At 38.2% G+C, this 13,893-nt stretch overlaps 1 protein-coding gene across 7 annotated transcripts in view; it reads right to left on the reverse strand.

Annotated features, from left to right (window-relative positions):
- ARHGAP15 (Rho GTPase activating protein 15) overlaps positions 1-13,893 on the reverse strand; it is a 623,182-nt gene that overhangs the window by 117,205 nt on the left and 492,084 nt on the right. For all 7 annotated transcript variants that reach the window (XM_022569650.2, XM_022569649.2, XM_022569655.2 and 4 more), the window contains one exon: positions 9,511-9,645. In XM_022569650.2, coding sequence (XP_022425358.1) covers positions 9,511-9,645 — 135 coding nt within the window. The remainder of the gene's footprint in view (positions 1-9,510; positions 9,646-13,893) is intronic.

The raw sequence follows: 13,893 nt of genomic DNA on the forward strand, positions 1-13,893 counted from the left end.
ATGGTTAGCCTCTGAGTTATGATTAAGATGTATGTTCTATAATGAAGTAACAGGCTTTGGAATAGTCAGGTGGAGTTGGGCTGGGAACTGCTGACAGAACAAAGGAGAGATGTCATGAGATAAAGAAAAGTGGGATGTGCTGGATCTCAAAGCAAGAGAATATCCTGGATTATTATCTTAAACATATTTGGTGCTGTCTGGAATTCTGGAAACAAATATTAAAGCAGAATAAAGATGATCATATGTGTCACTTGAGACACGTTATCGGAGGAGTGGAAAGATTGTGGGAATGGACAGGAAGGTCATTTGAGAGTGTGGCCCGAAGGATAGGCTGATTGTACACTGATTTGATATTACTAGCTGACGTTCACTGAATGTCAAGTGCCAGAAACCCGTAAATAAGTGCCTTGTCATAATTAGCATTTCATTAAACTCCCTACAGCCCCCATGGGGAAGATACTACTTTTACATCCTTTTTCTAGTTGTAGAAATTGAGGTGAAGAGAGGTTGAGGACTTGCTCAAGGTCTTAAAGGTAGTAAATAGTGGACTCAGAATTTGAATGGAGGTGGTGGTGTGCCCCACAGGTAGAAATGTTAGCTTCTCTGATGAGGTAGGCCTCACTGAAAAGTGAACATGTGAGTGGCAACATGGGGACATGCCTGTAGCAGAGGGGTTGAGCAGACAAAGACCTTCTATATACCTGGGGTATTCAAGGAAAGGCCAGGAGATCAGCAGGCTTGAAGGACATGGTCCAGGCAAGAGAACTTTCAGGTAACCAGACATGAAGGGCTTTGAAGACCTCACAAACAATTTGGCTTTTCCTCAAAAGGAAACGGCAAGCCAGTTGCATCATTAGCTTATTTTTATAATTAGAACCACGCTGGACTGGGTGAGAGAAAAGAAACCTACTGGGGAAGTAGGAGAGGTCATTCTCCCAGAAATGTGGCCAGAATCAGAGTTGGGAGTGGGTCGGCAGAAAACTTTTTGGAAGGTCTCTCTGTGGTGATCACAAAGCAGTACTGGTGTTAACCTGAGAATGTGAAATGAGACTGGCATCTCAAAGGCCACAAACCCTCATTTTCATTAGGATCTATTGATGCTGTGACCCTGATAACAGCCCATGAAAACCAGTGACCTAAATCTACATTAGAGGACAGGGTCACGATAACTGTTTTCCACTGAGGTACTGACGAGAAATTCTGCATTTTGCTATATATTTTTTAAAAGCACCTCTCTTCAGTGGGAGCAGGGATGCTCAGGAAGCTGACTCACGAAGGCTGACTGGCTCATCGCTCAGCTTGAAGTTTATTGCTTTGAAAACTGACCTCATAAGGCTATGGAAGAAAGAAGTGCAAGAAAGTTTTAAGGAAAAGCAAAAAGACAAGCACCACGTTTTCTAATGGAGCTGATGTGTTACCACTCAATTAATTTCAGCGTCGAGGTCCAATTTTAGTTCTGAATCACCTTCTAGTTTTACTTATAAAGGACTTTTCATTAAGCCAAATTAAGTAGATGGAGGTCCAGTTGTTTATTATCTAGCACTAAACCATTCCTACAAAAAGACACCTGTGCAAGCCATTTGGCTCTAGTCAACTATTTTTTTTTTACAATTTAATTATGAATATAATTAGAATGAGTTAAGAGACAAGCTAGGCATCAGCCATAAAATTTCTAGTTGGCTAAAACACACACACACACACACACACACACAAACACACTGATTAAAAAGCAACCACAACAAAAACCCCGCCAAGTCTGTGAGCTTGCAGAGGAAACTGTAGTTAAAGGGGAGTATTTGTAAAATCTACCTTTATTTTAATTTCAAATTTCCTTGAAATGGTGCTGTAGAGAATATTTTTGTACAACATTATTTTTATATCTCTGCTTTCTCTGTGGTGACCCTTTAAACCCTGTTTTTTCCTTTCTCTGGTCTTAAGGTAATTTGTCACTATCATGCTTTCATGTTTAGCAACTATTCATAGTCAAGTGCCTTGCAAGCTCTGTTTCTTTTCTCCCAGAGTGTCATCATGGAGTTGATGATGCATCAGAAATAGTTTGACCAAAGGGCAAGATAAAGTCAAGAGTAAAGAAAATATTTGCAAATATACTTGACTAGTTTATTTTCCCAATTACTTATTGAAAGTATAGTTTAAAGGTAAAATGGCATGATGGCCATAGGAAAAAAACCATTAAGACATGCAATAGATACTTTCTGACATAAGGCAATGTCTTTAATTTAGATTTTTTTTTTTTTGTGGTATGTGGGCCTCTCACTGTTGTGGCCTCTCCCGTTGCGGAGCACAGGCTCCGGACGCGCAGGCTCAGTGGCCATGGCTCACGGGCCCAGCCGCTCCACGGCATGTGGGATCTTCCCGGACCGGGGCACGAACCCGTGTCCCCTGCATCGGCAGGCGGACTCTCAACCACTACACCACCAGGGAAGCCCTAGATCATTTTTATACGAGGATGGTGTGACTGACAGATGTATAGTAGGATGAGTTATATTTAAGGACTAGGCATGGGGTATGCTCTACCTTCGGTGCCTTGATTTTAAAAGATGCTTAGTCAACCTTATGGATACCATTTCTCACAATTTGTTTTACTGCTTAACTGATCAGTGTGTAGCAAAACTAGGCATAAATATTGTCTTCAAATGAGTGTGTGACTACAACCTTTAAATTGAAGACTTGTATGAAGTATCTTTACTGTCTCAGTTTGTTGCTGGCTTGCCTAATCTCCAAGTGTTATATACATAAATACATATATATATGTATATGCACATATATTAAATAAACACGATATATAACAATATGATGCATAATAAACATGATATATAATAAACATGATATATATAATATTGTTTAAGAGTAACTGAAAATGAGGATAAGGGGACTGCTATTGGACCCATAAGGTTATTTTGATCTTGGAGTTAGCATTGATTGCATTCCCATGATGGGGCCCTGCTCAGGGGTGGAAGGAAAAGTAATTATTTTTATATACAAAAGGCAGCTTTGGAAATTTAGAATACAACAAATCAACAAACCCTAAATCATGCTCTAGCAAGAGCAGCACAGAGCTGAGGTGAAGGTGACCGAGGTGAAATTATCAGACAGTCCTTGAATAAATGAGCTTTGGCCCAGGCCTGACACAAATCTCTAAGCCTATCCCACACAAATAATAGATAAAACATCTTGTAAGGAAATTCACGAGGTCATTTCTCTTTATTTCCCGCTCATCTACTAATCAACCTATGGTTTCACTGTTATCTCAACTCTGATGATTCTTTAGATTTGAGACAGGAAGAAGAAAATTGATGGATGAAGCGCATTTGTGACATGGGTGTAGAGAAGGTGTAGGCAAAAAAAAAAAAATGGCTCCATAGAGATGTCCATACTTTACTTCCTAGAGAATGTGAATATGTTACTTTACATGGCAGAAGAGATTTTGTAGATATGATTAAATTAAGGACCTTGAGATGGGGAAGTATCCTGGATGATCCAGGGGGTGCCCAATATAATCACAAAGGTCCTCAAAACTGGAAAATGGACTGAGGAGAAAGTCAGAGAGAGACTGACTACAGAAGAGGTCAGAGTGATGTGATGTCATGTGACTGCTGCCTGTGAAGGAGGTGGAAGGGGACCACTGGCTAAGGCATGCAGGCAACCTCTAGAAGCTAGAAAAAGCAAGGAAGTGGATTCTCCTGCAGAGCCTCCAGAATATAGTCCTTCCGGCACTCTGATTTTAGCTCAGTGAGACTAAGCTTCAGACTTCTGTCCTATAGAAATATGTGGTAATAAATCACTGTTATTTTAGGCCACTGAATTCAAGGTAATTTGTTACGGCAGCAATAGGAAACTAATACACATACCCTATAGGAACCAGTGCCTCTAATTCAGAAAACACAAAGAAATCTGAACACCCTGAAGCAGCCCTGGAAGCACCACTCCAATATGAATTAGAATGGCAGAAGCCTCTAGAAAGAAGCCATCCTGGTAAATCGGGACTCTGTACAATAGTGTCAGAAATGAGTAAGGACATTATAAAAGAAAAAAAGCAAAGAAAAAGAAAAGCAATTACAGAGGCCAGGAAAAAAATAAATTAAAAATCTGCACAAGAAAAGCACGATCCAACTATAAAGGGAACCAAATGTGGCCAAGAGTTTAAGCAACTTTTGGAGTGTAATAAAATAGATTCTATTGGACCTGGTGAGGAACACTCTTTGACAAGTGTAGGGATTGTGACAGTGAATTCTAAAGAAGGAATCTTTGTGAAACCTCTTGGACAGGTAATGAACAAGACTTACAAACTCATAGTAATGCAAATATCAACACTGTTTATTAGTTTTCTAATTGGTCAAACTATTAAAATTTAAAGGAGTTAATAACCAGAGATTGTGAAAGAAAGGAAGAGAGGTAAAGGAAAGGGTAGAAAGGAAAATATATTTACCTTACAAAGGAAAGTTAGGAGTTACCGTAGAATGCTGAATGAAACAAGAAACAGAGGTTTATGTGTATTATTCAACATCTACATATAATAATATGACTATCAAATGCTGGAGGAAGTGAAGTAGAATAAATTAATATTTCATATTAGGTATTATCTATAGTAGATAAGTCAAGAAGTAGAGATATTATCCAGAGTTATGAAAGTAACTACTAACAGAGATGAAAACTGAAATAGTTGAAGGAGGTTTCCTCTCATGAAAAAGCCTGGGGATGTGAAGTGATAGGGCCCAATCCATCACTTTTCATCATAAACTCCTCTATAGAATCTGGTTTGGTGCATGTTGTAATTTGATAAAAGTGAAGAACTGTAAAAAGGAACATTAATAACACTTCAGCTTGAAACAGGTACTCATATGAAATAGGAAAGTAACATTGTATATATCTAAATGAATTTCAAAAGGGGATAGGTGAACAATCGGTTACAAAAATAATACAGTGGAGGGTTAAAATGTACTCAAAGAGGGCAATATTTAAAGCACTGATGCTTTTAATATCTAATAGTAAATATTGAAACATAGCTCACTCTTGGAAAGTTTTAACTTATTTCTAACCTAGAACTCCAATACTAAAATTTCTGATCATTTCATTCTAAACTTGGTTAAAAAAAAAGACAGAAATGACACGATCTTACATAGAATGATATGGGATATATAGGTTTTATATAGGATGATGTAACAGACAGATATTTGGCAACAGCTCGTTAGTTGCTAGTTATTCTTCCAGCAAGATTTCTTTTAGATAAACAGTCCCAGAAATGCAATGTAGGATGATGGAAAGTATTTATGTTTTAGAGTCTGCAGCTTAATGCTAAACCTAATCTTCTGAGCCATATGAACTTGGGAAATATTTTGTGACTTACTTTTTTCCTCTGAAAAATGAATTTCTTTCAAATCATTTATTGAGCACCTAATATAAAGAAAATGTTATGTTGTATTATTCTCATAGTAACTTTATGGGCTAGAAATTACTTTCCACATGATTTTTCCATTTCTTCTGTGTCTCCTGTGTTATTTTCAGAAATAAATTAGATAATTATAAAAAGTGTCAAGAAGTTTTCCTCCTCTCTTTCCCTTTCCCAGGAATTTTGGAAAAATGCAGATAGTAAAATAGAAAAGACACTGTTTGTTGTCTCTTTTCTTTGGATCGGTAGAGGTACCAGAACAAAAGAGATGGAAATAGAGGAAAAACTTCATACATTTCATAGGATTTAGACGTACTGGAAATGTCCAGACCCCCTGCAGGCTTTTAGCCACAAGATTGCATCACCTATCATAAACTCTAAAGTCGTGTTTTTGTACTGAGTTCACATTTACAGTATTAATAATGCCTTCAACACAAGTCATTTCCAGAGAATTAAGTCCTTGCAGTCAGTGGGTTAAATCCCCATGAAATAACCTGCAGGTGACCCAGTTGCATTGACCTCAAGTACAGAATTTCAGATCAATAGCTGCAGTACTTGGATTCTGAAATATGAAACAATTGCTAGTGTTTTTGTTACCCCAATGGGTGTTATCAGACAGGGAATCACTATGGCAATTGTTGGTTCTTATCATATTAATGCTTGTTTTTGGTCCAAAAAGAAACTACTTAAAAAAGTAAATGCCTTCTGTTCCCTCTTCTTGGAATATGTAATGATGACTTTCAAACATATAATAAAAATTAACAGTATTTCAAATAGCACAAATGATCATTAATTGCTTGTACACGAAAAAACATTTCTTCTTCAGAAGCAAAGCATTCCAGTTGGATGTAAAATTCCTTTTGGTCTATTCACCTTTTCACTCTGTCATGAAAGGGTAACAGAAGATCTCTCAATTTGGGGCCAAATAGAAATCTTAAGCCTTCACAAACTGGGCTTGGGGGTAGTGAAACAGTAAAGGAAAATACAGTTATAGCTACATGAACCACGACAGTGACTGGCATGGAGTTTTGCTAGTGGCTAACCAGAGACCAGACATCACTTCAAGCATTTACACCAACAGAGGGGATGATTTTGATGCAGGGAACTGGTTACCCATGTGATGAAGAAGCTGAGAGCCAAATAAGGAAGCCTGAAGTCACCAAGAAACCAGCCACTGCAGGAAGCCACTACCAGGCTGGACGGACAAAGGGAGGAGGGTCCACATCACCAGATGGAAGATGGAACCAGAATGGGCTGAAGACATGGAGGACATCATGGATCCTCAGGTAGAGAAGCTATCTGAGGCAGATGGGTGGGCAAGGGATAGGGGGTGGAGGATAAACTAAAAAAACTGGATGGTCTTTTCCTTCCCCCTCCCTCTGCCATCTATCACCAGAGACTTCCACTGACTGTAGCAGCAGGAAGCCAGCCCTCAAGAGCACCTCTGCGATACAGTTGGCTAGGGTCAACCTTCCACAGGTACAGAGCAAAGAAGTGATGGATGAAGATGGTCAAAGAAGCCTAGAGCCAGCCTATATGGACATCTCCCCTGCAGACAGACCTCACCGGGCTGGTTCCTTTTCATAAAGAGTGAAGAATTCATGGGCAGGTCTGTTGAGCTTCTCATGGTATAGATTTTACAAGAGGCAGCGAGAGCTATGATAAAGCCCAGCACTTCTCTGGGACTGGATATGGATGTCCTTATATTTTGGGAAAACTTTTTTACTCAGTTAGTGCACCGTGGAGTAAAAGTGCCTCCTCTGGTGTGGTTTTGCCATTTCCAAGGAACTATGTGGCCATTCTGCCATTGCTTAAGGATATTTAAACATGAACTACAACCTCAAGCTGAGTTGAGAATTCAAGAACTAATGTCAAGGTTATGTCAAAAATGCATGGATTAGCAAACATATGTCCCTTTCCAACATCATATTTCTCAGCCATATCAGCCTCTTGGTTAGTCCCTCCATTTGACATATTAAAAATACTACGTACTACATGAGTTAGGTAAGGCAAGCCTGCTGAGGGTGATTCTCCTTGCCTTGAGCAATGAAGGAAAAACTCCCATCTCTTTGCTTCTAGATTACTTTCTCAAACGAAGCTCATCTGGAGAAACACTGTTAGCATTTGTTCAGTATCTTACATCTTTAAAGGACTTTCTAAAGCACTCTCTCGTTCATTTTCTCCATAGCCTATTTGACAGGTGCTGGAAAAAATCCTCTCAATAGCCATCAGTCACAACAGCATGCTGCCTACCTCAATTCTGCTTTGTTAAGTTCTGACCATGCCAATAATTCTGAAATTCTGTCCAGTTTGGAGTCAAGTCTAGGATAGACCAGAGATCGTCCTCCTCTTTATGGAAATTCAAAGGACACAACCTCTCATGGGTTTGAGGGCCTGCTTCCCACATCTCTTAGACTAAGGGAATGGCTTGCCTAATATCTTCAGAATCAGGTTAACTAAAGGAAGCTTAAACGATGGGTATCCTACATCATAGCCCTCAAATCAGCACATGCACAAGTATATTTCCAAATGAGACAATTCTCACTTAAAAGTATGGCGACCACGATGTGAAATTTGTATGAATTCTCTAAACATACATAATCAGAAATATGTACCCAAATGCAAAAGCCCCCAATGTCTTACCAGAACACTGTCTTCGCATTATGAGTGATCTTCCATGCTTGAGTGTTCCAAGATGGAATATCAGAATAAACTGTTAGGGAAATTCATGCTTGTTTATTTTTTCTTTATTCCTCCTTTTAAAAAGAAGTTAAGAGAGTCTGGGAACTATAAAATACTGTTCTTCTTGAGAAGCAGAGGGCTCATGAAATAAAAACTCTGACAGGGAATATGAGCTCCAGCCTCGCTTCAAAACCCATATTTAAAGCACTGCTACTCTATTCAACAACAACAACATCTGAAATTGTGAGCAGGCAGCAAGAGAAAGACCTTGGGAGAATAAGCTCTGCTTTATTCTTCTTGATATCATTTTGCCAGAGCTTTAAACAAGCGTGAAGACTTTTGTGAAATGAAAAACAGAATAAAAGGGCATATTGAGGGGCTGTTTCCAACAGGCTCCCCATATCCCACTCCCCCTAATGGGAACACTGTACACACAGCCATCCAAGATCAGACCTCCTAAGTAGAGCACTTTTTTTTCTTGGAGATTATTCTCATTTGGACTTTAATTAAGCTCCTGCCAGGCTTGCAAGCTTTTTAATTTTACCTTTCTTTCTTCTTTCTTTTTCCTCCTTGAATCAGCTTGCTTGCCAGGAAACTTTTTCCAAGCTGTCACAATCGTAGTAAGTACACCCTAAGACGTTAAATTTAGAGATGTACTAATCGTTGCTGCTCCGAGAATCAATAGCAGAAGTTTCCTTGCATTTGGAAAGATTTTCATTCATTCATTCATTCGTTTTTACGTGTGTGTGCGCACGCGCGTGTGCGTGTGTTATGAATGAGAAAATAATAGAAAGGAAGTTTCAGGGAGTATACAACGACTATTGGCTAGTAAGTGATACAACTCAACCTCCCATAAGGCCACCAGCTTAACAGAAGAAACTTTCCATTACTTAATTTAATATTCACACTGTTTGTACGCAAATTGTAGCCAACTCTTTACTAGTGTTGGTGGGTGTAGGGTGAGCAAGCCTTGAGAAGGTGATGCCTCAGCTGATGATCTAACACCTCTTTAATGAAATGTAATAGTTAATTCACTTCGGTTCTTTTTCAAAATCTCCTTGAACTCAGTTAAACTCACTGTGATTCTGAAAGTATAAAGGTAGGGGCTAGGGAGGCGGAAGGTGGCCCCTGTAAAGCAGATTGCATGAGAAGCTATTTTCATTTGAGGAGGCTTAGTTGAAAACTGGCCACCCTAAACAGGATGCCTTCTTCTTTTTTTCTTAAGTTTTCAAAACACTTAGATAATATTGCAGAAATAAGAATAAGCCATCAAAAACACCAAAACTAAAATGAAAGCTGTGGAGCATTGGGGATATTATCATCACCATGATTGCTATTATCACCATTCTTATTATTTACTTAATAGCAATTCCACACTGCCAGGTTATTGCACCAACCGCTCCTGTCTGTAAGGTACTTACTGATCGCCTCCACAAACCGCTCAAAGAAGCTGTAAGGGAAGAGCGGCTCAGGCAGCTCCCGGAAAAACATCTTCAGTGCTCCGGTGACAACGTGGATGTCCTCCCACTGGCTGTCGTCCAAATTCAGCTTCTCTTCTGGGAAAACACGAGGAGAAATGGAACAACTGGTTTTAATGAAACAATTACAAGACACTAATTATTATGTTAATGTTTGCCTGCTATCATCAGCAACCGTTAACAGCCTTCTGCACCTAGAGGTTTGGTGCTGTGCATGGTTTTTTTTTTTTTTTTTTTCCTTTTTTCCGTAGGACGGGAACATTTTCAATGGAATACCATCTGTAGGAGTGCAGCTAACAAAAAACAAGAGACACAAAGAGACAGTGCCATTGACACAGTATGTCAGATACATTTATTCCCATAATGCATCAGTATGAAAATTAGCATCACAGCTCAACATGATTCAAAGCTATTTGGTTTTGAGGCCGAGGGGCTAAGAGTTGCCAATGATGGCCGGCTCAAGGGACCGGCCTAAAGGCCTTGCTGAGCCAACAGGAGACATATGCTAAACATGGCAATAGAAAATGAGTTATTGCTTTACATGTGTTAGCCTTGCTATGTACAAGGGAATAATGGGTAACACTTTTTTCCTTTTTTCACTGAATATAAAGTCAGCAAGGAATAGAATAGTGAGTGAGAAAGGATATTAATTCCTTCTTACTGCTTCAAAAATATCTTTTTTTAGTTTTCATCTCAGCAAGGAAAATGTGCCCAGCAACAATATTAGACAGACCCCTGTTGGCCTACGTAGGCTATGCAAAGCTGTCAAAAATGATAACACACTAAAGACAAACCACAAGTGCTTACCAACTCCTCTTAGAAATAACGGAAATGTTTGCTTGGGAAGCTTGAGTGAGTTGAGACATTTAAATATTAAAGAAAATAAAGGCCACAATAAAGTTCTTAGAAGAAATAAAGAGGCGCTGGGCAATTATTTCCTTCCTTTTCGTCTTCAGTATGAAAGTCTGGAATCATTCTCACCCAAAAAGTGGATGTAATAGGGTCTGAAAGTGACATCTTTGCATACAACTAAAAGGAAGCAGGCATAAAAGCATTGCTGCTGATCCACAGCATTTGTCTTTCTGAACGTACAACACAGAGAAGATTTTGGATTCTGGGCTTAATGAAAACTAAAGCTAGTCATTCTGGACAACCTGGGGGTTAATGGGAAAGCAGAGTATCTTGGCAAGAACTTAATAGGTATTTGGTCAACTAGAATTGTGTTTCCTTACCGATGTCTGAAGCTCACATTCAGATGCTTGCTTGTGTCAGTTTTATGAATGCAGAGGAGAATTGACACCAAAAATGTAAGAAAAGCTGAAAATTGTCACTATAGGGGATCTCTGCATGGGCTGTTCTGCTAATAGTCTTCATGTCCTTTTAAAAATATTAGCCGAAATCTTTATCAGATCTTTTTTTCTAAATGGACTATTACTCCCAGGGCTAGTAAGTTATGTTCCTGCTCAATTGGCTGTTTGCAAAGAGAAGGAATGAAGGTGAATCTGTTTATTTCAGACGGGCTATTTTCTTCTCCCCTTTCAGCCTTCATTCCTACCTCGGCCATAACACAATAATTTGATCCACAACAAAATCAGCAGAGGAGACCTTCTTTCTGCCCTGCAATCATTTTTGATTGATTGTATTTCAACAATTAGTCTTTTATTTGGCTACACACTATTGAAATAGGACGACAGCATCTTAGCAGGCCAGCTTTAAACAGTCAACTGTTAACAATAGCATCAAAAAGGGAGACCTGATGGGGTTTACTGTCACTTTAAAGAACGGGTTTTTCACGTTGTTGAAATCTGTCAGATATTTTGAAATGTCCCTCTCACTATGGTGCCACACCCCCTGCGTGCCCTTATAATAAAATTGGTTTTACTCCTGATTAAATCATTTTCTCCCTACCCACTACCATACTTCTCATAATGGACCTGTGCGTTCTACAGCTGGTGTTCTTCCCATGGTACCAATTCTTACTTTATCTTTTAAGCACTTTGCTGCTAAGATCTCATGCAGAGTGCTTATGTTTTGTTAAGAGCTCCATTCTTAGAGAAATAGCTTAACACATGTTCTAAAAATGTTGTACAACTTATTGCTTAAAGCACATTTAGAAAATGTATAAGTACGGTAGCTTTGGCACTGAACTTTAAGCGGAAACCTAAATAAACACATACACACACACAACACACACACATGTTCACACACACAACTATCTCTACCAAAAATTTATCACAAAAGTCCAATACAAATTGCCGTTTTGGTGCATAGGTTTAAGATCGCCAAATGAAAGTGTTCAGCAGGTAAAAAAAGAGAATGATTTTATCTTGAGCAAGAAAACAATAAGAACAAATAATTGCTTAACTAAAGGCAGATGCCAGTAAACATCAGTTAATTCAATTGACTGTGAAAATGAAATATTTTAATATACATAAAAAGATAATTTACCAGTCAATAAATACCATTTGATTATATCCACTCAAAATGCCATATAACATATCAACTTGTGTTACTTAAACTAGCGTTCCTACTACGTAGTCTTCACTTTAAAAAGATAATTTGTAGCCCCTCAACAAGTAGCTTCAATAAATAATATGGCAAGTGGTTGGAAAGAGTCTTTTGGTATATAATACCTAATTTTTATATTAAGATTTTTTGTGAACAACCAAGGTTAAGATTCCTTGTAAACCAGAGGACTTTAAGGCATATTTTTCAAGGCCACTGTGACTTATTTAAACATGCAGTTGTGTCCATATTTGCACACCTTCTCATGAATCCAATCAGTTCTGAAGATGAAATGAAGATGAAGTGATACGTGTCTCCACGTTAACAGGTATCATTAGGAACACATTTGTATTACCTGATAGGCATTTTCTAACTAATCTGTTGGCAGTGATGATGTCTTCTGCTTCCCCTCTTTTCAATAGAGCAGGATTTCTCAATAGTGAAGCACTGTTGACATTTGGGGCTGAGTAATGCTTTGTTATAGGGTCTGTCCTGTGCATTCTAGGATATTTAGTAGCATCCCCGGCCTCAGCCCACTGGATGCCAGTAGCACTTCCCAGGGCTGCTGATGAAAAATATCTCCAGATATTGCCAAATATCTCCTGGCAGTGAAAAGTTATCCCCAGTTGAGAACCACAACAGTGGAGCCTGTAAGAGTCTATAAAAGTTACTCAATAAATATCGATTTATGAAGTTTACCTTAGGTGGGCAGAGAAACAGAAAACTAGATATGTGATATGTGAATCACATATAGATTCACACTAGATATGTGATATGTGAATACTGTTCATATCTTTAATATGAACCTAAGAGTTGGTAATTATTATTGACAAAATAAAAACCTTTTACAGAACAAAATTCAAAATTCATATGACTATATTTCAGGAAGCTTTGCAACAGGAAGAATAACCAACAGTTATTCAGTGCTTACACCATACTAGGGACTATGCTATGCACTTTCCATTTATTATCTAATATAATTTTTTTTCAGTAAGACAATGAGGTACATGCTATTGTTATCATCACCTATTTTACAGATAGGAAAAATGAGGCATGGGTAGATTAAGTAACTTTTCCATGGATGACAAGTAATAAACCCAGGATGTAAGCCTCCCCTCAAAACCACTATGGTCAGACTAATCTTGGCTGGAAGAAGCTGAAAGGATAAAGGCAAATAAATAGCAATTGCCAGTGGTAGTAGATTGACTATTACTTCAAAGATAGTGATTTTTATATTTTATCCCTAAATATCTTACTTGAGGCTACGCTTTTACCTGTAAACTTACTCTGATCTTTCATAATTACTGATTTATAGAAGGAACAGATTCTTATATAAACAGATATAAAGCGAATTGGCAATAAAAAGAAACTGCATTAGGAATGGGACAGAAGATGTAGCAAATTGTTATGTGGTGATGGAGTGAAGAGGAAATATGATAGGGTGAGAAAGAGATTATACAAAACACCAGGTCTGGATTTACCACTAATTCACTGTATATCTATTTATTTATTTGTGAAATGAAGACATTCAGAAGGATAGTTGTTGGTATCAAATGAGAAAATGTGTCTGAAAAACATTTGGAGAGTAAAAAAAAAAAAAAAAAAAATATATATATATATATATATATATCTCCAAGACACCAACATGATGAGGAAAGTGAATAAAGGCCAAAAAGGCAAAATACATTAGGGATTAAAGCAATGGAAATACTGCGCAAACATCATAAACCATTCTGGTTGTTTTAGAGGATTTACCTCAGTGGGATGCAATCTATCATATGAACTCAACAAAAACTTTACATGCTGGAGTTCAATACTGGG

This window comes from Delphinapterus leucas, chromosome 8 (genome assembly GCF_059928025.1).
Source record: "Delphinapterus leucas isolate spDelLeu-1000000601 "Yukka" chromosome 8, BTC_Dleu_Yukka2, whole genome shotgun sequence".
Taxonomy (NCBI): Eukaryota; Metazoa; Chordata; class Mammalia; order Artiodactyla; family Monodontidae; genus Delphinapterus; species Delphinapterus leucas.